This window comes from Crotalus tigris, unplaced genomic scaffold (genome assembly GCF_016545835.1).
Source record: "Crotalus tigris isolate CLP2741 ecotype Arizona unplaced genomic scaffold, ASM1654583v1 scf7180000024358.1859470, whole genome shotgun sequence".
Classification (NCBI taxonomy): domain Eukaryota; kingdom Metazoa; phylum Chordata; class Lepidosauria; order Squamata; family Viperidae; genus Crotalus; species Crotalus tigris.
Genome location: NW_024100527.1, coordinates 1,653,175 through 1,677,844, shown reverse-complemented (window position 1 = coordinate 1,677,844; position 24,670 = coordinate 1,653,175). Strand labels below are relative to the sequence as shown.

At 38.3% G+C, this 24,670-nt stretch overlaps 1 protein-coding gene across 5 annotated transcripts in view; it reads right to left on the bottom strand.

Moving 5' to 3' along the window:
- Nucleotides 1–24,670, bottom strand: part of ST6GALNAC3 (ST6 N-acetylgalactosaminide alpha-2,6-sialyltransferase 3) — a 317,603-nt gene that overhangs the window by 108,963 nt on the left and 183,970 nt on the right. For all 5 annotated transcript variants that reach the window (XM_039327182.1, XM_039327188.1, XM_039327186.1 and 2 more), the window contains exon 3: nucleotides 2,295–2,704. In XM_039327182.1, coding sequence (XP_039183116.1) covers nucleotides 2,295–2,704 — 410 coding nt within the window. The remainder of the gene's footprint in view (nucleotides 1–2,294; nucleotides 2,705–24,670) is intronic.

Here is a 24,670-nt window from a genome sequence, read left to right as displayed (position 1 = left end):
TCAAGGTTGACTTCCATCCTTCCGAGGTCGGTAAAATGAGGAGCCAGATTGTTGGGGACAATAGGCTGACTCTATAAACCCACTTAGAGAGGGCTGTAAAGCACTGTGAAATGGTATATAAATCTAAGTGCTATTATCAGTCTGCTTCAGAGGTGCTGAGAAATAATACAATGGAAGACTAATCCTATATCTTTGCTGCAGGTATAAGTCAGTGTTTACAGAGTTTGCTGTGTTCTATAGAAAGCTACATATAAAAAATAGAAGACTTTTTCTATGCATCTCTACATTCAATCTTTTCTTCACTGTGGACCCCCTTTAGTGGTCATGGACTACAAAACTCAAGATTAAATCATAACATTTCTTCAAGTTTTTGACCCCCGGTGATGACATTGTGGCTCCCAAGGGGTCCACAGACCACAGGTTTAGAACCACTGGATTAGAGTGTTTGTATGATATAAGAAAATATCAGTTACAGCAGAAATGGCTAAAATTTCTGCTTATCTGAAGGATCATTCACAAGAAAGATACATTTCAGTCTGGAGAAGATGGATAGATTATATTCAGAATAAATATGGGACTAAATAGTTCCATTTAGTTTATGAGTAAATTTTAGAGTATTATTATTATTATGAGTTTATTATAGTAGAATTTCTATTAGTTTTATTATTATTTTTAGTATTAGTATTGTTTAACAATTTGGATATAGTATTGTTTAATAATTAGTATATTAACTTGTTTATATTATGTTTATTGGAATTAAAGCGCATTATGGACTTGGTTATTTATATAGTTGGTTAATGTTAGTTAGAGTATGATTATTATATTTGTAACCCTGTACTCAGCTCTGGGAAGTGGGGGATGGAGAGGTGGGGTTTAGGGTGGGTGGGTTTTGGGATGTATATTGTAACTTTTACAAAATTTTTCAATAAAAAAAAAGAAAATATCAGTTACAACTCTCTCCTTTTGTTATTAGGGCTACATTTTAACATTTTTCTTGCCTTAACATTCAGGCAACATACAAATCCATACTGTAAAAAAAAAACCTAAATTTTTTTCAGTCAATGAATGTATGAATTTATTGTCAGTTCTATTTCAAAATCCTGTCTTTTCTGAGCTACATTTCCTTTCTCTTCACCTGCTATTTCCCACTATTAACTTTCACACAATCAACTTAGGGTGTAGTGATCTTTTACGCTCTGTATAGCGCTGTGTAAACTAATGATACTTTACAAAAAAAGCTTTATTAAGCACATTTTGTCCTTTCAAATTTAATTCCTTTGGGAGCATCCAAAGACATATAACATTTATTCAAAAAGTTGTAGAAAAAGCTTCAAAATCACTTTTTTCCCCCTCACCTTTCTCTTCGTGACCAGAAAAAAAAAAAACAATCTCTGGCTAAGCCATTTAAATTTAATCATTTTTTGTTTAAATACCACCTGGGTTGTATTACTTCATTTTTTGAATCTTGTGTAGTTTGTTCCACAAAATTGGCCTAAGATGTTATAGAGCACTTTCTGTTCTCTCTTTGTAACTGACCACAACAGTGCATCCTTAAATGGCCCAACTAATTGTTCAATCTATTTTCTGCTCTTCAAATTTTATAAGGCTGCTTTAATACAAACATCTGGAGCTAAATAGAACATAAGAATAGTTTATAGCAGACATGTCAAACCCGCGATGTCACGCGACATATCGGACCTTTTCCCCCATTGCTGGAAATGGGGTGGGCGCGGTTTCCTTGTGACACATCCAGCCCCTGGGCCGGCAGTTTGACACTCCTGGTCTATAGTATCTACCTTGGGATACATTATCATCCCATGCTTATAAAACACCAAAAGGCTTGAAACTTCATAAAACCTCTAACAAGCAGTACACTAATAATGTATTTTTCTCTTGTGTTTCTTTCTGTATATGGCCAATTACAGTACCTGTATATCATTTGACAGTACCAACCTAAACACTTGAGTATGAAGCTATCCTTCCTACAAATTTTAAAGCATGGAAATTGGCACCTTAAACAAATGGAATGTTGTAAACATACAGTATTAAAATCCTTTGTATAAACATGTATGTTTGAGGATCTTAGCCAAAAAGAAAGAAAATGATGAATAGAAGATAATGGATAGGACTTTTTTCTAGTCAAGGGCAAAAACACCAGCCAAAAGAGTGTATCCTTTTAAAACACTAATTTGAGAGATTGATTTATTGGTGACATGTACAGATTTTTTAAAAAAACCAGTACTTTCTTGTTAAATTAGTGAAATAATTATTTTGGTCTGCAATGCAGGACTTACCGATCCTTCCCAGTTTCCTTTTTAAAGATCTCATCACAGTAGCTCATCCGTTTTTCAGTGGTCACATAGATTTTGGCCCCAGGATAACTGTCCACAGTCTTCTTCAGCATATTATATACAATGCCACTTCCATCTTTTCTCATATTTCGGAAAGGTCCCCAGATGACGTAAATTGTACTATTGGTTTCCTTGAAAAAATAGTCTGCATTCTTAAGCAAAAGAGGGACGCTGGTATGGGAGACGACTCTTACTGTTGTCCTTTTCCCAACATCTTCTTCATAGCCCTTGGTGGGAGCATTATTCATTCTCCATATACAGGAAGCCTGGTCAATTTCAGATCCTACTTTCTGTTCTGTCATCTGACCCGAGTTTGAAATAATGGCACAGAGATCACACTCCAGCTGCAAAGGCTGTTTAGAAAGGAAGGGGGAAAAAATAGTCAATCAATTTTGCCCGAGACTTGGAAGCAATTCGGGAGTAGGGGATCTAAAGATCTGGAATCAGGTTATATGGATCATATGCATGAATAAGTACCCACCAAAAATCTCTATCGACCACTAACAACAATTATATCAATGAGTATCAGGGACCAAACTTTTTACAGGATAACCCATGCCTTTCTAGAAGTGTTTTCTTTCACTTCTTTGTGACTTTTAGATATGTATGTATGTGTGTGTGTGTGTGTGTGTGTGTGTGTGTGTGTGTATAATTTTATTTAACTTATAAATAAGTATAATGCAAAAGCCAGCAATGGGTTTATTTTAGAGGGTACCAAGTAAACTCTGACATAAAATTCTCTTTTTCAGCATCTTTTTATCCTCAGTCAGAATCTGCTGCTTAAGGTAAGTAGCTCACTTGTCTAATTGCAGCCCTGACTGTAATGCAAAAAGGATAGGTGAAGAAAACTGCAGTGTGCAGTAAATTTAGAAAGAGCAAAACAGGAAGAAGCAACAACAGCATATTAGAGATAAAAGTTTGCCAAAGGGAATTTTGATGAAAGAAATTGCGACATGAAAGAGGCAGAATTATAGGAGATGAGCAAATGAAAAGGAAAGGCCAATAGAAAGAATTGTGGAACTATTAAGCTAGGGCATAAAAGAAGCTTTCTAGACTTCTTTCTGAAGCATATTCATTGTGCATTTAAAAAAGAAAAGCGAAGGTCAGCAGGTTGGAAGTTCAATGCAAATAAATAAGGTATCCTGAGATGATAAGCAACGTGGCCTGTGGACATTAATATATCACCAATTCAAATGTCAGCTCACTTTGAATCAGTTTGGATCACTGGTTCAATTGGAATTTCTGAACTATACTGGATTTCCAAATCAGATAATTTAAGGAAGTCACACTGATTTGGAAAGTAAATTAAAGTTAGAAAAGGACCTTTCTGCAAATAGATACCCAGCCACAGAGTCATTGGCTTAGTTTGGAAACAAGTGATTGGATGATTTAATCCAAAAAGTAAATCTGATTCAGAGGCAATCAAATAATTTTTTAACCTAAACCATCTGAATCTCAATTATTTGGACATTACTTCAATCCTGTGCAAGCTCTCTCAAAATAAATAGTCCAGATCTGGTATAATACAATTATTAGAAAACTAACCTTATTCCATATGGTATTCAGATAAATATATAGAACACAGAATAACAGGGTTGGAAGGAATCTTGGAGATCTTCTAATATAACTCTTATTCAAGCAGGAGAACCTATATCATTTTGGACAAATGGTTGTCCAACCTCTTCTTGAAAACCTCCAATGTTGGAGCACCCGTAGCTTCTGGAGGCAAACTTAATTAATTGCTTTCACTGCCAGAAAATTTCTCCTTAATTCTAGATTGGATCTCTTTAATAATCTTTGGAGAATAGGTTAACCCCTGCTTCTCTCTGGCAACCCCTCAAATGTTGGAAGACTGCTATCATTTCATCCCTTCTTAGACTAGACATACCTAGTTCCCACAACTGTTCCTCATGTGGTTTAACTTCCAGAGCCCTTATCATCCTTATTGCTCTTTTCTGCACTATATATGTCTAATTGAAAGAGGGCAGTTAAGAAAATAAAATAAGTGCAAAATGTTGAAGGGAGATAAAAATGAGTATAAATAAAATAAAACTCATTTGTTGGCATAGCTATTTAATAATAGGGTGGAAATGCCACCAGCAAAATTTCTCTCTCTTTTTATGTCATCACTGAATATTGCCTAAAATGTTTACTGCATTCTCTGTGATTTTAAGTCAGTAAGATAATTATTGCTTGTTTCAAAATCCCTTTTTCCATTCCAAAATGGACTGTAAAGAAGAGCAAATACATTCATCGATCTGCGGTCAGTACTGCTTTGACACTAAAAACATGAGATATATTAATTCACTTTTTTTTTCTAACGCATTTTTGACAAAATATTTATTAATAGAGGCATAAAGGAACCAAATATATATCCTTGATAAGATATGGGAAGTACTGAAAGTTCAAATGATCAAGATAGATCCTGTCAATCTTCTATGGTCTGTGTTATTTCTCAATATATATATATGTATATATATTATCACCATTAATATGCAGCTTTAGTGCATATTAGTATATGTAGTGCTAATACTTTGTATCAGTGTTTTTTAATATTAATACAATGCAGGTAAACACTTTGCAAGTCTTTAGATTACAGATTACAGATCCTCCTTACATCAAATAGTATGAGCATGCTTGGAGTGAAACTGAATTTCAATTATGGATGGCCAAAATATGCAAAAATTCTCTTTACTTTTAGCAGACAATGCTGCATATGGTAGAAAGGCTATTAAATCTGGTAACCTACTGTCTGTCTTACTAAAAACTATTACAGAAAAGTTTTAACTGACCAAAGAATGGATAAATAGCAGAGATCAGTATCTATGGACTCATGTAGGGATCTCAGATCTTTAAGAAACATCATTAAATGAACTTATTCTACATTATTGTAAGGCTATCTTAAAAGAATCTTGCAAGTCGGGAAGTATAAACCTACCACATTCACTTTTAACTGCTTGACCCATTATGGTCGGTGCTTCCTAAGTTTTTTTCTCTGACCATTAAGCCTCTGGGGGTTCTTGTCTGATTGTTTCCTAGGCCGCATCTCTTCCCTTCATTCCCTAAGGTCACCCACACAGTCCATTAAAGGTGGCAATGTGGCATATGGAAGTTGTATTCTAATACTAAGAAGATCTGATCAGGGAATCAACCACATGAAAGCTAAAACTCTATTATTAAGACCGACTACAATAAGTCTACAAGTTTGATTGTAGAAATGGAAGTAGTCTCTTTGAGCCACTACTGAAAGTCAACTCAATTTTCTAAATTTAATGTTCCAGCCCTTCTTGCTTAGTTAACATTCCCTGCATATCTTAGTGAAGGCCATCTTCCTTGATTACTTCCTAGAGTCACGCAAGAATAAATGGTAGAGATAATAAATTCACAAATGGAATGAATATAAGAAAAATAGATGTGATGTGTACCTGTGAAACAAGAGAAAGTAGAAAGATGTCATAATTGATATATGAATAAAAGTAGCCTTGAGGAATGGAATTGAGAGTAGATGTAAAATAGGGAAGGCATAGGTTTAATTATGAGTGAAAATGTTAAACTATGTGCAAGGGTTAGTATTTAAGTATAAATGGGTTGTTGTAGATATGTATGGAAGCATAAATCCATAAACTGAAGAAAGTCACGGGTTTTGCTCCAGTGAATTATGGTAATGGAAGAACCAGATTAGAGTTCTGATCAATATTCCACAATTTTCTGAATGAAACTGGTTCAGGGGAAAAACATTTTGCTAGGCAACATGAATAAATGGTTGGGCATGAGACCCCAGAGGGCAGGAAAAAAAATGATTGGATCATCTGTAGAGATCACAATGAATAAGAGTGTTGATTTCTGTCAAATATCTGCTCAGAAACCATTTGTTTATTCTTGTTTGGAATATATTTTGCGATTTAAGCATAAGTCGCATTGCACATATTCATGGCAAAGAAACAAATATAAATTTAAAACTTGAGGCGACCGATGAAAGACATAGGATATAAGATGATCAGAGATTTTTAAATGTGGTTCAGATTGTTTCTTAAAGTCCAAAAGGAATTTTGGAAAAAAATAGAGTTGAAAGACAATGAAAGAAGTAAAAGAAATGAGAGTGAAAATGAAATGATTGCAGAAAAAAATGTATATAAATAGTATAGGAAAAAGTAGTAGAAAAAAAGATTAATCACCCAATTGCATGAATGGAAAATGGATGTAATGAAGCAATACATGCAAGATGCCTGGGACAGAAGAAATTGTATTTATATATCTCTATCCCTGTTTCTATCAGAGTGCCACAGAAAAATGTGAGAAATATGAAAAAGAATGATTGGTGGAATTTGAAAGAAACTACAGATGAAGAAAACCACATATAAGGGAATAATCACTATAACAGATGAGAAATAGAGATTGTATAAAGAAAAAAAGATTGTTGCAAAGAATGCAGTCAAAGACAGCAGTGATTGGCTAATATTAAAATAGGCAGAGAAAATGCCAAGCAATTTTCATGGAAATAAAAAAAAAAAAAACCGTCTTGGAGGTGGGCGAAAATTGCTAAACCAGATGCTTCCGGCATGGTGAATGGACTTAAAAATAAAAGTGATGAATTGATTTGCAATGAAGCTGAAGAGAGAGAATGCTGGAAGGAGTATTTTAGACTTTGTACAGGAGTGATATTGATATGTCAATGAGTGAAACTGAAATGAAGGCAATAAATATTAGGGTCCAAGAAACCACTGATGAAAAGGAAGTAATAAATGCTGGGAGTATATTGAAAAATGCTAGAATGACAAGTATTGATGGTATAACTGGACAACTGTTAAAATAAGATGTAATTTGCTTCCATAGTTGTTCAGTGTTAGTAGGAAATAGAATAAGGAAACGTAATGAATCTATGGATAAATATATGGGGAATGTTTGTGGTGGCATGTTGGCTGGGAGGATGTGAATGTGCATTTACTTTTCTGTGAAAACAATGCTTATTGGGAGAGAATGAGAATGCTTTGCAATAAACTTCAGATAGTTTGCATGACACAATGAGCAATATAGATCTGAAAAATAATGTATCAAAGAACAAGATAGTTGTGTTTGACAGGAAAACATTTGAACATTTGCAGATCATACAACGATATAATGCGGGATTATGCAGATGAAGCAAATACATTTATATTCCTAGTAAAATGTTTAGCAAAATCTGAAAATGAATGGAGAAATTTTAAGATTTGCAAATTCTAATAGAATGTTAGTTGATTTGGATAAGATTCAGAGTTTTAAAATAAGCAACATTCCAGTTTCCTAGTGCATTCATTACTAGAGAATTTAGCAGTGAATTCATTAATTGTGAACTGCTTGAACTTGTAGATTGCTTAACTGAAGGGCTAATGGGTTTTACCAGATAAGACTAAAACATAGATTTGCTCTTCAATTGTCATGCTTTAAAATACTCCCTACCCATCCCCACCCCACTTTCTGGGGGTTTTCTTACATATGCTAGTATAAACTAGATTTATTTACATATATTACTTTTCTTTTTATCTTGTCTTGAGGGGGGAGGATTGCATACTATCTTCTCACTTAATTCAGTGCTTTGTATGACACTGCTTACCCCAAAATGGAATAATTACGATCAATTTTAAAAAAATAATTAGTACTGAGATTGTTGTTAAGATAGTACTTTTAATTGCATGACTGATCATGTTTCCTACAGTATTCCAAATTGTTCCACAAATTCTAACAGAAAACAGGAAGTAAGAAAATTATTTCCAAGTGTTACATGGACCAATGAAAAAAGCCCAATTTCCATCACAGAAAAGTAAACAATTGTTTTTCTTCCTATGCAAAACTCATAAAGCACAGGATGGAATCTCATTCATGTGTAAAATACAATCAGCATATTGAGATCACTGTGGTGAATGTCCCCATAGGGTAGGCCATTATGCACTAGTTTGCCTGATTTGTTCTTAAGAAACAAGCTTAGGTAGCTGACTGAAATACATGCAGAAATAGTAGGAAATACTACTTTATGGCCCTCTGTTCAAGTCAAAGTTACTTACTGTTCCTTCTTTTCCACCATATCAGCTAAGTTTGTCCGAGCTAAATCTTCTTTTAATTCTCCAGGGAAAAATGCTGACTGATCAACATTTATTACTCGTTTAAAATGATTTGGAGTGTCTTCTTTCTAATCATTTTACAGATAATCCTTGACTTACAATAATTCATTTAGTGACCATTTGAAGTTACACTGAAAAAAGGTGACTTATGATCATTATTCACACTTATGACTGTTACCGCATCCCCATGGACATATGATCAAAATTTGGACGTTTGACAACTATTTATGATGGTTACAGTGTCCCAGGATCATGTGATCACCTTTGGTGATCCTCTGACAAGCAAATCAATGGGAAAGCCAGATTTATTTAACATCCAATTCACTAACTTAACGACCGCAGTGATTCACTTAACAACTGTAGCCAAAAGGGCCGTGAAATAGGGCAAAACAAACTTAACAATTGTCTTGCTTAGCAACAGAAATTTCAAGTTCAATTGTGGTTGTAACTTAAGGATTACCTGATTTGCCTACATAAATACGTAGCTTAGCATGCCTTAACTCTAATCAATTCAGTGTACTATACATATCAAAGAAATCTATCCCGTATAAAACCTCACTTGTGCAAATGCAGAGGACTGTATTTTAATCAGCAAGGAACAATGCAGTATTTGACCTTTCCATTTTCCAAGAAAGCCTTTGGTCAATAGAAAGCATAATTAAATGGTGAATTAGGGCTCAAAAAAATGTGGTTACTGTAGGAAAGAAATAGTTATGTAATAAAAAGGTCACTTATTAAGCAGTCCCAATGATTAAATCTTTGCATTTGCACTGAAGTAGTTCAGAAACAATGGTTATCCCCATTAAATAATGAATACAACCAAGCCGGGAAAGGTCAAACTAACTGGTCCTTCCTAATAGTTGCTATGTATTTACTTCGCTTGTGGCTAAAGAATTGTTTTCAGCACGATTCCCAATATGTTACAGGAAAAAAAATTGATCTCAAAGTTCCTGGATAGCAGATTCTCCTTCCAACAATTTGTTCTGCATATCAAAAATAATCTCATGAAGAAATTATAATGGATATCCAGGAAAGCCAAAATTCATCAATTCACCTACTATCTTATTGATGGAGAGTGCTCTCTGCATTTGTAATTCAAAAACAGTGAAGTAATCCTTTGTTTGAAGGAACAACTTTTAACAAGTCATACCACATATTAATTGACTCCTCTAAGTTGAGCTTCTCTTGTAATTAGCCAATTTGTCTGAATTCTAATAAAGCAGGTATCAAGGCTCTAGAGATACGTATTTTATTTTAGTAATATTTATTCTTCAGCCCTTCCAGAATACCAACAGAGTTTTTTAATTTCTGGAGAATACAAGATGTTTAATGATACCAGCTGGGAATAGCATTTGCCTTGATTTTTCTTGATGTTCTTTTGAGGTCTCTTGGTTGAAAGGTACAAAAGAGTCATTAAGTGGCTGACATTACTTTCATTGTCTTCCTGTGCTTTCTAAGGAAACAAAATATGTATATTAATTTTCATGTGTTTCAGGAATAATTAACCAAGCTGCTTTGATCCAGAAATTATGGCTTTCTACAGCTAAGCCTTTACAGAGGAGAAAACCAGATGGGCCAATTTAACGCAGCTCTCAGAAGTACTATATAAAAATCTCATTGTATAAGCACCATGACACATATACTTATACACAAAAAGCTCAATCTGCTTATTTTTATGAGAGTTTTAATCCCCTGATTCCCATACATTTTCAACACACAGCAAGCGGGCTTCGTGCTGTGGGAAGAATCCCCATCTTCATAAAACCTGATATTCATTTCGAAGTTATTTAAAAATAAGAAAACCATCCGCATGGTTTTAGTTTTCAAAACAAGTTCAAGATTATAGTCTTTTGCAAGACAGTGCTCACAAAGCAAATTATTATAAAGTGCAATAGACTCCTAATAAGATGCGTATCAATAAAACAATGTGCAGTTGATCTCTGGCCAATAAGATTACTCAAAAATAGCAAATCATTCATGTAAAATAAGAAAAATTATTTTCCAAAATAAAACAATATCCCATAGGAAATGTGCATTCCACTGAAATTACTTCTTGGCTCTCTTTTTCTATTCTAACAGCACATTAGTGAATCATATAAAATGGGTCAGAATACAGGTAATCCTCAACTTACAACAGTTTGTTTAGAGACCGTTCAAAGTTACAATGACACTGAAAAAAATGACTTATGACTGTTTTTTACACTTATGGCTGTTGAAGCATCTCCATGATGATCTGGTCAAAATTCAGATGCTCGGCAATTGACTCATATTTATGACAGTTGCAGGGTCCCAGGGTCACGTGATCCCTTTTTGTGACTTTCTGACAAGCAAAATCAATGGTTAACCCAGGTTGACTTAACAACCTTGTTACTGACTTAACAACTGCGATGAATCACTTAACACCTTGGGCACGAAAGGTCATAAAATGGGGCAAAACTCACTTAATAAATGTCTCGTTTAACAACAGAAATGTTGGGCTCAGTTATGGTCCTAAGACGAGCACTACCTGTAGTGCTAAGTTAGATATGTTATATCACATATATCTTTGTGTTTAATGTTAATCAGCAAATAGCTGCCGAGAAGAGAAATAAAGATCACAGCAGATACAGGAAGCACATTTAAACCTTTTTTTTACACTCTGCAATCCTAATTAAAAAAATCAATTCAATGGAGCTATTTGCACCGAGAGGAAATTCACCGCTCTTATTTCCTCCCAATACAAACAGAAATTTGGGATGAATTCTTTTCATCTGGGCCACGGAAGGACAAAGGTTAAAACTTCCTTTCTCCATCTACTGCAATCCCAGCAATTTTATTGTGGAGTTGATCTGAAGATGGCAGGATGCCAAGGTGGGAAGAGTGATGTTTCTTTTGCACTGGGTAGGATTGTTATGTATTTCTATATTTTTATTTTATTATTTTCTGAGCCTCCCAGTTTATTGTATATAATACGGTCAGCCATTAAGTCGTATTTATAAATAAATAAATGTTTGCCTTTTCTGCAACATTCACATTTGTTCAGAGGAAGTATCCATTTACTGATATATCTATTTTGATGTTTTGTGTGCAATTAAGACAGATCATGGAAGGCTGGTCATACTAGATGAATCTACAAATCTCAATTACCCTACTTTTCTATCTTTGCTACCTCAGTAAATTAGGAAACACTATGACAATTGCATTGTTTCAATCCTCTAGATCAGGGGTCCTCAACCTTGGCAACTTTAAGACTTGGGGACTTCAACTCCCAGAATTCCTCAGCCAGCTTTGCTAGATAGTCCTATATGCCCCCATTCCATGACATCATGACATCACCCAAGGGTGACTTCTTCCCAAGGTGCACCAACATAACATCGCTTTGAATAGTGAATTTTAATTTTGTAGACTCTCCTTCTGTAGCTGTCAGGATGAGCGTGCCATTGAGAGCCAATCTGTTCCTTTCTTGACTGTTAGAAAAATCACTTTTAAGAACGCTACTCATTTCATTAGAGGCCTTGGCTAAATAGTGGAAAACAGCAAAGAGACTTTCCAATTCATTTGGAAAATACACACACACATACAGAGAAGGGGAAAGTTCAAGAACTGGGATTCATTCCAAATGAATGCTGCCTGTCGAAGCCAAGAGGCCATTTGTCTTAAAAACCACCATGCTGTTCACCTGCCCTTCATTAGTATTGCACGACAGTTTGCTTGTAGCCAACAATAATATGGCATATGAACGAGAAGCCGTTCCACCAAATTGCACTAAGTGGGCAACACAAAAAAGTAATCGGCCTTCCACGTGGGACAGAAACCATCCAATCTCCCCCTCTACCTTAAGTTTTTTAGTCATTTTCTTTAGTTTGCTTGCAAGAATATTGCTCTAAAATACTTAGTGCCTCTTAGTTGCTGCATGCTGGGTCCAGTGAGCTATTAGTAGTTCAGTTTGGAGGGTCTTTGAAGATTGCCTTATTACGAGAACATTGCCTTACAGTTTTACATGTGATTATTAGTGAGAGCATTTAATATGCTTGAGAAATCAGGCAGAGAGAAAGATTTCTTTCTGTGCCAGGCATGTTATGTTGATGAACAGCACAAAACACCAGGAGGTAGAATGTCAGATGCAGCTGAAGGGTACATGGTGAGAAAGAACATAATGTTAGTACATGGACTGAATTGTGAATGTTTCTCAACAGGAGAGACCAAAATAGTTTCTCACTTCTAGTATCTCACAGGGTAGCACAATATGTTTCTTAGACACTATGTTACACAATGAAGACCCTATGGCAGGCTGAATTCTTCTTGCCTTCAAGGAACAAGAGACAGATGGTTATAAACAACCCAGAGAATAAATACGATGTTATTACATGTAGGAAAACATCACAAATTAAAAATTCTCAATCACTATAATCTGTTTGGCATCTCCCACTTGAATTTCATGCAATACAAACTAGCGAGAGCAACGTCAACATTTGGGATGTCCAACCTACCGCTTTAAAACTAAGATTGCACTGCTAATTGGTGCTGATGTATTAGTAACTGCTGTTTAAAAGAGAGATATCAGTGTTGACTGATAGAACTGAAATTAAATCTCTCTCCCAAGAGAATAGAATTTTATATAAAAAAGGTAACAGCATAAAGGGAAGTTGGGACATAGAATGCCTATCTGATTAGAGGCAACAACATCATGTGGACTAATAATACTATAAGATATGAATAATAAGGCACAAAGTTTATGGAGATTCTCAGTCATCCAGGTCACGATTTCCCAAAGGTGCTTTTTCACAAGGCAACTGAATTTTCTTTTCTTTTTTCCAGTTGCTTTGTGAAAAAGTACCTTTGGGACAATAAGGCAGAAAATAAATTTCTGGATATTAGTCCAGGATACAGATAGTCCTCAACTTACAATGATGCTGGAAAAAAGCGACTTATGACCAGTCCTCACACTTAAATTCACACAGTGTCCCTATAGCCACATGATAAAAATTCAGGCATTTAGCAACTGGCATGTATTTATGACGATTGCAGTATCCTGGGGTTATGTAATCATCATTTACAACTTTCCCAGCTGGCTTCTGAAAAAGCAAAGTCAATGGGTGATTTGCTTAACAACTATGTGATTCACTTTACAACAATGACGTGATGATTTGCTTAATGACTTTAGCAAAATTGGTCATAAAACTCACCTAAAAACGACTTCACTTAGTGACAGAAGTTCTGATCCCAAGTGTAATTGTAAGTGTGTTTCTCACACTTATGCTTGTCTCAGGGTGGGAGGGGTGGGGGAGGTGGGGAGGGATACCAAGTAAGAGATCCAGGATTTGCGATTGTGAAGAAGAAAATCTTGAGACAGAGTGATTGGGACTGGCAGAAAATAATGGATGGAAAGGTGAAATGTTGAATGAGGTTGGATTATGACATGTGTTTTGATAGAACCAGGAAGGGAAGAATTGTACAAGGATCTTGGAGCAAAGAGAAAAATTTGGGATGGTTGGAATAAAATAAATATTACCAGGCCTTTGATAAGCCATAAGGATGTAAAAAATTCTATCGCATATTTTTCCCTAAAAATAACAAGATCATCCAAAATGTAAATCTATCTATGTTGAACTATTGTTTGGCTTTGCAGTTTCACACAAAGCTAGGAATCCCAAATGTATTCAAAACATGTATTAAATCATTTTTTTAAAATAAAAATTTGCCTCAAAGTAGGAAATTACACGTGAATAAGTGTTTATATTTAAAAAAATTGCTTATAAACACCCATATGTTAGGAAACAGATATAAAATATGTATAATTTGAGAAAAACTTGGACAGCTGTAGATTCATGTGGGTGTGTTTCTTATGGTTTACACAGTGCTTTTTTTGTTAAAAAAAAAAAAGGGTGCCGGAACTCACACACGTCATATAATCCGCCTTGTCTACCTACAAGGTTCCATCCAAAAAAGGTGCCGGAACTCTGTTCTGGGCATTCTAATGAGAAAAAAACCCCTAGGTTTACATGTTAATACGTTCTTTTGGAAGTTAACCTTTTAGTACAGAACAGACTTGATTCTCCCTCTTTATATGCATTCAGTTAATACATTTACACAGTCTTACCATTTCAAAGAATGTCATGAGCAAAAATAGGGCATTAAAGGAAAGGAGTTATTTTTTTTTCTCTGTACTCTTCTCGTGCTTCATAAAGTAAAATTTTAATTGTTTGACTCAGGGTAAGAGAATCAAAAGCAGTAACTTCAGATACATAAAACTGAGTAGAAGAGACAGTCTTCCTCATGGGATAAACCATATGTTATGGCCTGAAGCAAATACAGCAAAGAAAAAAGAGCACCTTTGCAAAAAATATGTGGCCATTTAGCTTCTTTTATGATTAAAGGATAAAAAAAGTAACTTACCAAATGTACTGGATGAGCTGTGACTCCTGCTATTTGGACAGGTTGGAGATGCATGTGATGGAAAGGCATGTTTTTATTTCCTGAAGTGCCAAAACATGTAACAAAATATATAGCTCACAATAATGGCTGTCATCGAAATGAAGGTGAAGCCTTGATCCAGTATTTATCACATCATTCATGCTTTTCATATGTTATTATTCTCTGGGCTACAAAATAATCAGTTATTTCAATGATTGAGCCCAGTGTTTCAAACACACCCTTCATACTCACACGCAGAAAGTTGTTCCCTTCAGAAAAAAGTGGCATCTTGCTTCTTATGTGTATCTCCACTAAGACGCAAAACTGACACCAACTTCTGTTGAGCTTTAGAGAGTGCTACATATGATTGACTCTGTTGCCATATTGAAGGTGAACAACAAATAAGGAAAAATTTTCTGACAGAACAATCATCTAATGCAGCGGTTCTCAACCTTCCTAATGCCGCGACCCTTTAATACAGTTCCTCATGTTGTGGTGACCCCCAACCATAAAATTATTTTCGTTGCTACTTCATAACTGTAATTTTGCTACTGTTTTGAATCATAAATATCTGATATGCAGGGTGTATTTTCATTGTTACGAATTGAACATAATTAAAGCATAGTGATTAATCACAAAAACAATATAGCAATGCTGCTTGGAGAAGCTTACTCTTCCTTGCTCAAAAATGTTGGGAGGGAGGGAAGGGGAAGGAAGGAAGGAAGATTGAAGGGGAAAGGAAAGAGATGGAGAAGGAAGGAGAAAGAGATTGAAGAGGAAGGGATGGAGATCGAGATGGAAGGAAGGAAGATTGAAGGGGAAAGGAAGGAGATGGAGAAGGAAGGAGATTGAAGGGGAAAGGAAGGAAGGAAGGAAGGAAGGAAGAAGGAAAGAAGGAAGGAAGGAGGAAGGAAGGAAGGAGAGATTGAAGGGAAAGGGAAGGAGATGGATGGATGGAAGGAAGGAAGGAAGGAAGGAAGGAAGGAATGATCTTTGGAGAGACATGTTTTCCCAGATGGTGATGAACTGCAACTCCCACCATTCCCCACTCTTCCAATGCTTTTTAGGGCTGCTGGGGATGGTAGTCTGGAGCCCCCACCCTCATCCCGGAACCTCTTGCCCTCTCCCAGCCGCCCCCCAGGACCAGCCCACCCCTCCAGCCTCCTGAGTGCCATCGCAGCGGCAGGATCATGAAAGCCCCTTTCCACGCCATGCAGCCCTTCACTGCCACAACCCTTCTCCGACTCGTCACATGCAAGAGAGGTGCGGCCGGAATGCCAACTCCTGCTCAGAAGGCACCGCTTCTCTCCTCCCGGCCCATCCGGCTGGCCTCCAATGCACATGCAGGAATCGCCCTCTTCCCCGCCACCTGGCCGCTTCTGAGGCCTGGAGCCCGGCAAGCCGGGAAGGAGTCGCTCCTGCCCGCCAGCCCCAGGGCTGCGCCTCCGACGGTGAGAGAGGTGGGCCAGGCGGTGCGGGGGAAGCTCCAGCGCAGCGCGGAGGGCAGCTGGGGGCGGAGCACGGCCGGGCAACCAGGATGAATAGGGACCGGCTCGGCGCCGCAGCTCAGCTCAGCCAGCGGCGGCGGCAGTGGCTGAGCAGCCCAGCAGAAGCACCAGCAGCGGCCCAGACCTGGCTTGGCTTGGCCACCCACGCAGCTGAGCCGGCCCGGGGCTGCGTCAGGGGCACGTGTCAAGCCCCTGGGCTTGCCATGAGTGGGGAGACGGGGAGGACACAGCCAGCCGACATCCGGATGGCCCCATGAGCACCGCCCAACTCCCGATAGTGAGCTGGGAGTTGGGTCAGCGTGCGTACGTTGCCGCTTGTCGGCCCAGCTCCTGGGAATCAGCTGGGAGTTGGCCCGGCTCTCGGCCAGCAGCCGGGAGTCAGCATGGCTGCTGCGGGATAGTGCTGCAGCGGCAGGAGCAGGCACTGTCAGAAGAGAAGGGTGCCCTGGAGGCAGAGGAGCCGGCGGAGAAGGAGGAGGGTGGCGGTGGCCAGATAGAAGAGCGGTGTCTCGGTTCCTAAGACCATCAGAAATATGTGTTTTCCAATGGTCCTAGGCGACCCCTGTGAAAGCGTCGTTCGACTCCCCCAAAAGGGTTGCGACCCACAGTTTGAGAACCGCTGATCTGATGGAACAAATTACCTTCAGAAGTAGTGGGACTTTCATCACTGGAAGCTTTCAAGAGACTGGATTGCCGTCTGTCAAAAATGGTGTAGAGCAGTGGTTCTCAACCTTCCTAATGCCGCACCCCTGCAACCAGTCGTAAGTCGAGGACTACCTGTATTTCTCTGCCCTGGAGCACCGCGCATGCGTAGTGCCACCCCCTGCACCGGCCGAAGTGTAGCTGGCAAGCGGCAGAGACAGCGCAGGCTGACCACTGGCCGGGCCACCAGCTGGCCTAGCCCAAGGCAGGTAAGGCACCCGCTGGGCCCCATGCATGCAAGCAACCCTCCTGCCGCTGCCCCACTAGCCTTACCTTGGCCACTGCCCGTTTGGGGCGGTGGCAGGCAGGCCCAGGCACTGCTGGGCGGCCATGGCAAGTGGCAGCGACGGCGCAGGCTGACCACCAGCTGGGCCACCAGCTGGCCCAGCCCAAGGCAGGTAAGGCACCTGCTGAGCCCCACGCATGCCAGCAACCTTCCCTGCACTCGCCGGCCTCCCACCTCCCACTCCTGGCCCTCTTTTACTTACTTTTAGTAGTTGTTCAGCAGGGAGGGAAGCTTTCCAGAAAGTTCGCCTTGCAGCACCGTTTGCAGACTGGGGCATTTGGTGGGCTCAGCAGGGCAGAGACAGCCTGGACAATTCCTATTGGCTTTTGAAAGCCAATAGAATTAGACTCTATTTAAGAGAGTCTATTCTATTGGCTTTCGAAAGCCAATAGATTCTACTGGCTTTCGAACGCCAATAGAATAGAGTCTCTTGAATAGAGTCTATTCTATTGGCTTTCAAAAGCCAATAGAATAAGAGGGAGTAGCACAGCTAAAGAAAAGGGGGGAAAAATGGCAGACAGCCTTGTTTGGCGACCCCCGTGAAATGGTCGTTCAGCCCCAAATGGGGTTGCGACCCACAGGTTGAGAACCGCTGGTGTAGATTCTCCTGCTTGGGTGGGGAGTTGGACTAAATGACCTGCAAGGTCCCTTCCAACTCTGTTATTCTATTCTATACATCCTTGCTGCAATGACCTCCCGGCCCTATTCTGATGGTCAGTATGCCACAAATAAATAAATAAACAGTCAGTATGCATACCATCATATACATACAATGCTTCCATGCTGGAAAGCATTCTTCACAGAGACTGTCCACCATGTATATCAAGTAAAACCCAGAACCGTAGGCAGTTTGCAACACATACCTACTCAATGAAATAACTGGCACTTGGCAAAGAGATTTGGAAGCATTATTCTAATTTAAGCATTTGCGGATAGCGTCAGCAAAAAGTAATTTCTGAACATCTCATTAAATAAACACCTGGGCAGGAAAGCCTCCAATCCAAATTAAATTGGTTAATTAGATCCTGAATATTAAGATCTATCAAACATTTCTATGGAGAATGGAATACATAAGTGCAAATGCTACCACCATGATCCCCGCAGGAAACTGGCACAGGTAGCAGAATAACAGATCAGAAAAACTATCTACCATATTCATTAGCTTTTGTGAGGCAAGACTTGGATTACAAATTTCAAATTAGCCAATCTGGGTGGTAATCATAGTGGCTTGTTTCTATACTGATGTTAATAATTCACAAAGTCTTTTAATTTTTTTTAAAAGCTGTTTATACTATTCTTTAGAAGATCATGGGAGTGGGAACTGCCCTTGCTTCAGGGATGTGACACACAAAGAATGCTTGCTGTCATATACCCTCACACTGTACTCACGATAGGAAGAAACCTTCAGCGGGTGCTGTTTAGTTGCCCAGATTTTTTTTTAAAGGTAGAATCTAGCTGGGAAAGTTAATTCTTGCAAATTCAAGCTTCAATCTACACAAAGTTTTATAGGCAGCAACCTGTATCTTGAACTGTACTCAGAAACACATTGCTAATCAGTGCAGTTTTCACAGCAGTAATATAATATGCAGGATCAACGCAGCCTAGTGTGCACATGAGCCATTGCTTTTTGAAGCAGCTAAAGCTTCGGAGTGGCCTTCAAGGGCAGCACCATGTAAAATGAATAATAGCAATCCAATGGTGAAATACCAAGGGCATTCATGACTGTTCTCAGTCCATCCTATGCCAGATAATGCTGGAACCACAGGCACAAGCCAGAGTTGTGCAAAACTCTTCCTGGTCACAATTTCTACTTGTCTTACATAGCAGGAGCTATGAAAACAGAAGGGTCCTGTCTTACAGTCTACACAGTCTGGGAAAATGCTCCTGTCAAAGTCAATAATATTCTCGAATCAGTCAGTTTATGAATTAAAGGCCACTGTGTTTTACTTGGACTGAATCTGAACATGTTCCTCCTCGTTCACGCCCTGATAGCCTCCTGCATGATTTCTACTGCATTTTCCCATCCCTTAGCTGAAGTCCAATATACCTGGAAGGAATCATACTTTTCCATACCAATATCTATTTCTGGCAATTATTTGTGAACTGTGATCCAAGCGAGCAATATTAGATTATGAAATAAAGCCTTGCGTAATTAAATTGCACAGATAGTCATTGCATCTTAAAAAATGGAAATACAGGTACGCCTCAACTTACAACCATTGTAAATACATGCCAGTTGCCAAGCGTGGGAATTTTGATCATGTGACTTTGGGGATGCTGCAACGATCATACATGCCACTATAACTTTGAAGTTGCTAAACGAATGGTTGTAAGTCAAGGACTACCTGTATATACTCAGAAGAGTTCAGGCAACCAAGTTCAAACTTTCTAATTAATTTTAACTTCACTGAAGCCATAATTTCTTATTCAACATGTCATCACTAGAAAGCCAAACAATGTATCACTTTTAATATGCAGGCAAACCCCCAATGACCTATTTTTTTTAAATGAAATTAATTTCAAAAGTAACAATAAGTATTATTGCAAAATAAATTTGCAAAAAAAAGAACAAGCAGCAGCAGCAATTCTAAATAAAATGCCAAGTTCCTGTATATTTAATGACTAGCCACTTTATCTATTAAGCCAGGGGTTTACCATCTTGGCAACTTTTACGACTTGTGGACTTCAACTCCCAGAATTCCTCAGCCAGCCAGGGCTGGCTACGGAATTCTGGGAGTTGAAGTCCACAAGTCTTAAAGTTGCCAAGTTTGAAGACCCCTATATTAAGCAAATGCATGCATCCCTCCTGCCAGATACTCTTCTATTTTATTCAGAGTCAAACTGGGACTATTTGTAGAGCTACACAATGCTTGTGAAAATTTTAAAACTCATAGCAACCTGCTGTAGGATTTAGCTGCAGGATTAATTCTTGGAGTGGATGACTGAAGCTGTTTTATAATATCCATTTGTAAAGCCTTACTGTTATTACAAAACAAACAAGAAACTGATCCATTTCTTTCTTAAGTTTGAATGTATTAACAGGCAGACAATATGAATGCAGAATGATGGATCCCCAAAGAAGTTATCTTATTTTAATTTTAGTTGTTAGAGTTGCATCTTGCCTTTCCACCAGGAGCTCAAGAACACTTACAGTACATGGGTAATTCCCCTCATTTTATCCTCAAAACGGCAATCCTATGAGGTAGAGCAGGGGTCCCCAATCCCTGATCTGTGGACCAGTACCAGACCATGGCATGCCAGCAACCTGCCCGCACAAACAAGCAAAGCCCCATCCGTGGAATGCAGGCAACACACAAAACTATGCACCCTCCAGTTCATGGAAAAAACTTTCTCCAGAGAACTGGTCCCTGATGCCCAAAAGGTTGGGGATCTTTGAGGTAGAGAACATTTTAAAATGTGTCTTGTGAACACAGCCTGCATCCCAAATTGCAGAGTTGGACTGACAGTCTAAATTCCCATGAGTGAGAGTGAGATCACATAAGTGATATCAGAATCAGATTACCTAAAGTAAACCAGGGGTAGGCAACCTTGACTCTTTTATGACTTGTGGACTTTAACTCCCAGAATTCCTGAGCCAGCCATGCTGGCTCAGGAATTCTGGGAGTTGAAGTCCACAAGTCATAAAAGAGCCAAGGTTGCCTACCCCTGCCCTAAACCTTCTCTTTGGTAGAGAAGGTGGGGGGGAGGAGAAGACGGAGAGACAGGGAGAAGGAGAAGAGGGAAAGAGATCCTTAGAGAGTTAAAGAGGACTTTTTCCATCATCTTCAACATGATTATGTGTTGTAAATCTTCTAAAAGTAGGGCAGGTCCAGGAAACTGAGGCATAGAATCATTTGCTTGAGGAATTTTTCTGCTTTTGTAGAAACAGGTAAACATGTGCAGAGCCAGGAATTTGTAGGAGATTTTTGACTATGGTACCAAGTCTCTTTTTATCTTCCTGTATAAAATTGATTGCTGAATTTCATCTATTGCCTTCTTTTTTTTTTTTTTACTTCTGGAAAATTATAACTCGACAGGAAGGATGATTTTTATCTTGTACTGTGCCACCCTAGCTACAGAACTGTCTGTAACACCAGAACTGCCTCATAGTTCAGTTATTTACTGAAATATTGATTTATGTCATTTAAGGTCGTTCATATTTAAAGCAATAACATTCTCCTCAAGTCACAAGTATTTATTTGAAACCTCTATTCCTTGCTGAAAAAAACTTATACAGCAAATTTCATATTAAGAAACAAGTCTCTGTTCTCAAACTTAGCCTTTGGAAATACCTGACACTAAAGTAAAAGAAATTGAGAGGGAAAGGGGAAAACTTACATTCCTACTGTTTATAAAAATTACATTCAGTAACTTTAAATCAAAGGTAGACAAAGTAATGCCAGTGAACACGAGTATATCCATATACTTCTTGTTTCCCAATAGAAACCTTGCCTAGTCTGAGATCTTCTTTTAAACTACTTTTTTAAATTTTAAAAACATTGGCATGCCTTTGTAGCATTCAGTATATTCTTTATTTTTATGAAGGTGGTTTGATGCCACTTGATCCTTTAAGTAGTATTAGTAGATTAATATGAAGGATGACTGCAATTCAACGCTTTGTTTGAAAATAAGTCATCCTCTCCAGAGAAAAGGACACAGGTAAGCTGAGCTACTGGGCATGGGAAGAGTGCCTGTCTCAAAATTTTTCATAAACCTTGAAAGTAAGTACAAAGTCATTTAGAACAAAAGGAAGCCAGTGAGGTAAACATACTTGTCTATTCACTCTCTCTGCTTGAACATCATCACTAATTCAAGCTATACACTTTGGGCTTCTACATTTAGATGGGAAGATTGTGGCTATACACAATGTTTTTAGTAACTGGAAATGTGCAAAAAGGGGGACAACCATGATTATAGATTTATTATAAATAATGAATCAAAAATTATTTCATCCTGAAGTTAGGCAAAATGTCAAACATATTCTATGAGATCACTTACAAAGAAAATACATAACCCAAGCTGTAGGCCCTTGAAATTTATTCTATTTTTGGTTTGTCATTATTGGTTTTTTTTTAAAGTTACAGTTGCTCTTACTTCTGTTGCTGTCTAAAAAGAAACAAGGATAAAATCCACACCATCTGATGTCTCTTGATAAGGCTCCTACAAAAATAAAATCCTAAATATAATGTCATTTATTATATGTGAAGATATAGATGTAATGGGAAGAAAAAACATGTTTGTTTTTCTTCTATAATCCTAGAAATTCTTGATATTTTATGTATTGTGACAAAACATCATTCATATGACAGTATTTATCTGCACTGGCTTTTCCAGAAAATATTTTCTTATGTTGGACAAAGGTTCCTACCATATAGTGAAGACTGCAATAGATTGCTTGGATCATAACTATTTCTCATTTGCAAACAAATTAACATTAAATTCCTCTAGTGATTATCAATATATAAGGAATTAAATAAGTGTAAGATTTAAACAGAGAGAACTACCCGAAGGACAGCCTTCCTGGTCTCTTTTGGGTTATACACGGGGCACACAGAGAATGAAATCTCTATGAAATCAAAGCAGTACCTTATAATTCTTACTTTATTATTTTAAGAATTACCAAAATCACAGTTGGAATACTGCATCCAGTTTAGTCTCTACAGTATAAAAAAAGATGTTGAGACTCTAGAAAGAGTGCAAAGAACAACAAAGAAGCAAGAAGCTGAAAACACCAGCCTGAAGATGACGAATGGGATTTCGTCGAAACGTCGCCAAGACACTTCCAATTTGACACTGGAGAAAACCCGAATAGCCAAAGACAGACAGACAGACAGACAGACAGACAGACAGACATATACATATACATATACATATACATATACATATATATATACATATATATATATATATATATATATATATATATATATATATATATATATATAGTGGCAAAGAGTTAGCGGGAGACTAGAATAGCCATTTCAAGCTCTTTAGCTCTCATCAGCTAGTTATATCCCTCTGGGATTCAAATCTGGGCAGCTTGCATGTTAGGGAGTTGTATTAACCTTCTGAGCCACAAGTTCCCCACACTCCTGTCAGCAGAAACCAGGAGGAAAGCAGTAAATGTTAGATTTTCATGTTTTAATTGTTAATAATTCTTTAAAATGATTATCTGAATTGTTCATTGGCTATTTTATTAAGGTGTGGGATTATATGTCTCTTAACTGATTTGAGTGTTCGATTATAGGCTATTTGGTTTTGTATGTATGTATGTATGTATGTATTAAGGTGACCAACTTTTTTACAATGAAAAGGAGGACACAAATAAATTGAAGAAAAAAATATCGTAAATAAAAAAACATTTTATTCATTGCAACAATAATACAGAATACACTATAATATGATAAATGCATAATAAAAAGCATTTGTAACAATAACATTTTATATTGTAATTATGCTTACATGCCGCATCCCCGCCTGCAGCCACTCCGCCAGCACTGCTGCCCCGCCGTTTAGAGCGGGCCCCATGGCTCCCAAAGTACCAGCTGCGCCGGCTCCGGCCCCGGGGGGCAGCCTGCTGTCGACACACCCCACCTGTAGCCGCCCCGCCAGCACCACCACCCACCCTGTGCAACCCCATGTAGAGCAGGCCCCGTGGCTCCCACAGCATGGAGGGCAGCTGGCCACTGCCGCCCTTTACACCCCCACCTGCAGCAGCCCCGTCACTTCTGCCTCTTGTGCCCACAGCCATTATTGCCCTAGCAGGGCTGAAGATCAAGAGAAAGTTACCGTGACGTCACCGCTCTAGTCTCCTCCAGGTATCTTCGGGATTAACTAGGAGATGGTGTAGTTGGGTAGCAGGGAGGGGTACAAAGTTCCTGCTAATTCGCCTTCGCTACAGACAACTTACAAGTTCGCTACAGACAACTTACATGCAAAGTTTGCTGGCCGGGTGTTTTGGCATGCTCAGCAGCAATTCCTATTGGCTTTCAAAAGCCAATAGGAGTAGCACAGCTCATGCAAAAGTTGAAAAAAAACCATCAAAAAAAGGTGCCAGAACGCTGTTCTGAGCGTTCTATGAGAAAAAAAGCCCTGCAGATTAGTCTTCAAATATCGAAAAGGAGGACATGTAGGAAGACACTTTTTGAGGAAGGACAGAACTCACAAAAAGAGGACTGTCCTCCCTAAAGGAGGACGATTGGTCACCTTATATGTATGTATGTATGCATGCATGCATGTATGTATGTATGTATGTATTAGTGCAGATCTGGTAGTCTCAATCTCATCTTAAAATATAAATAGTGTGATCTACATTGCTAAAGGATGAGCTACACA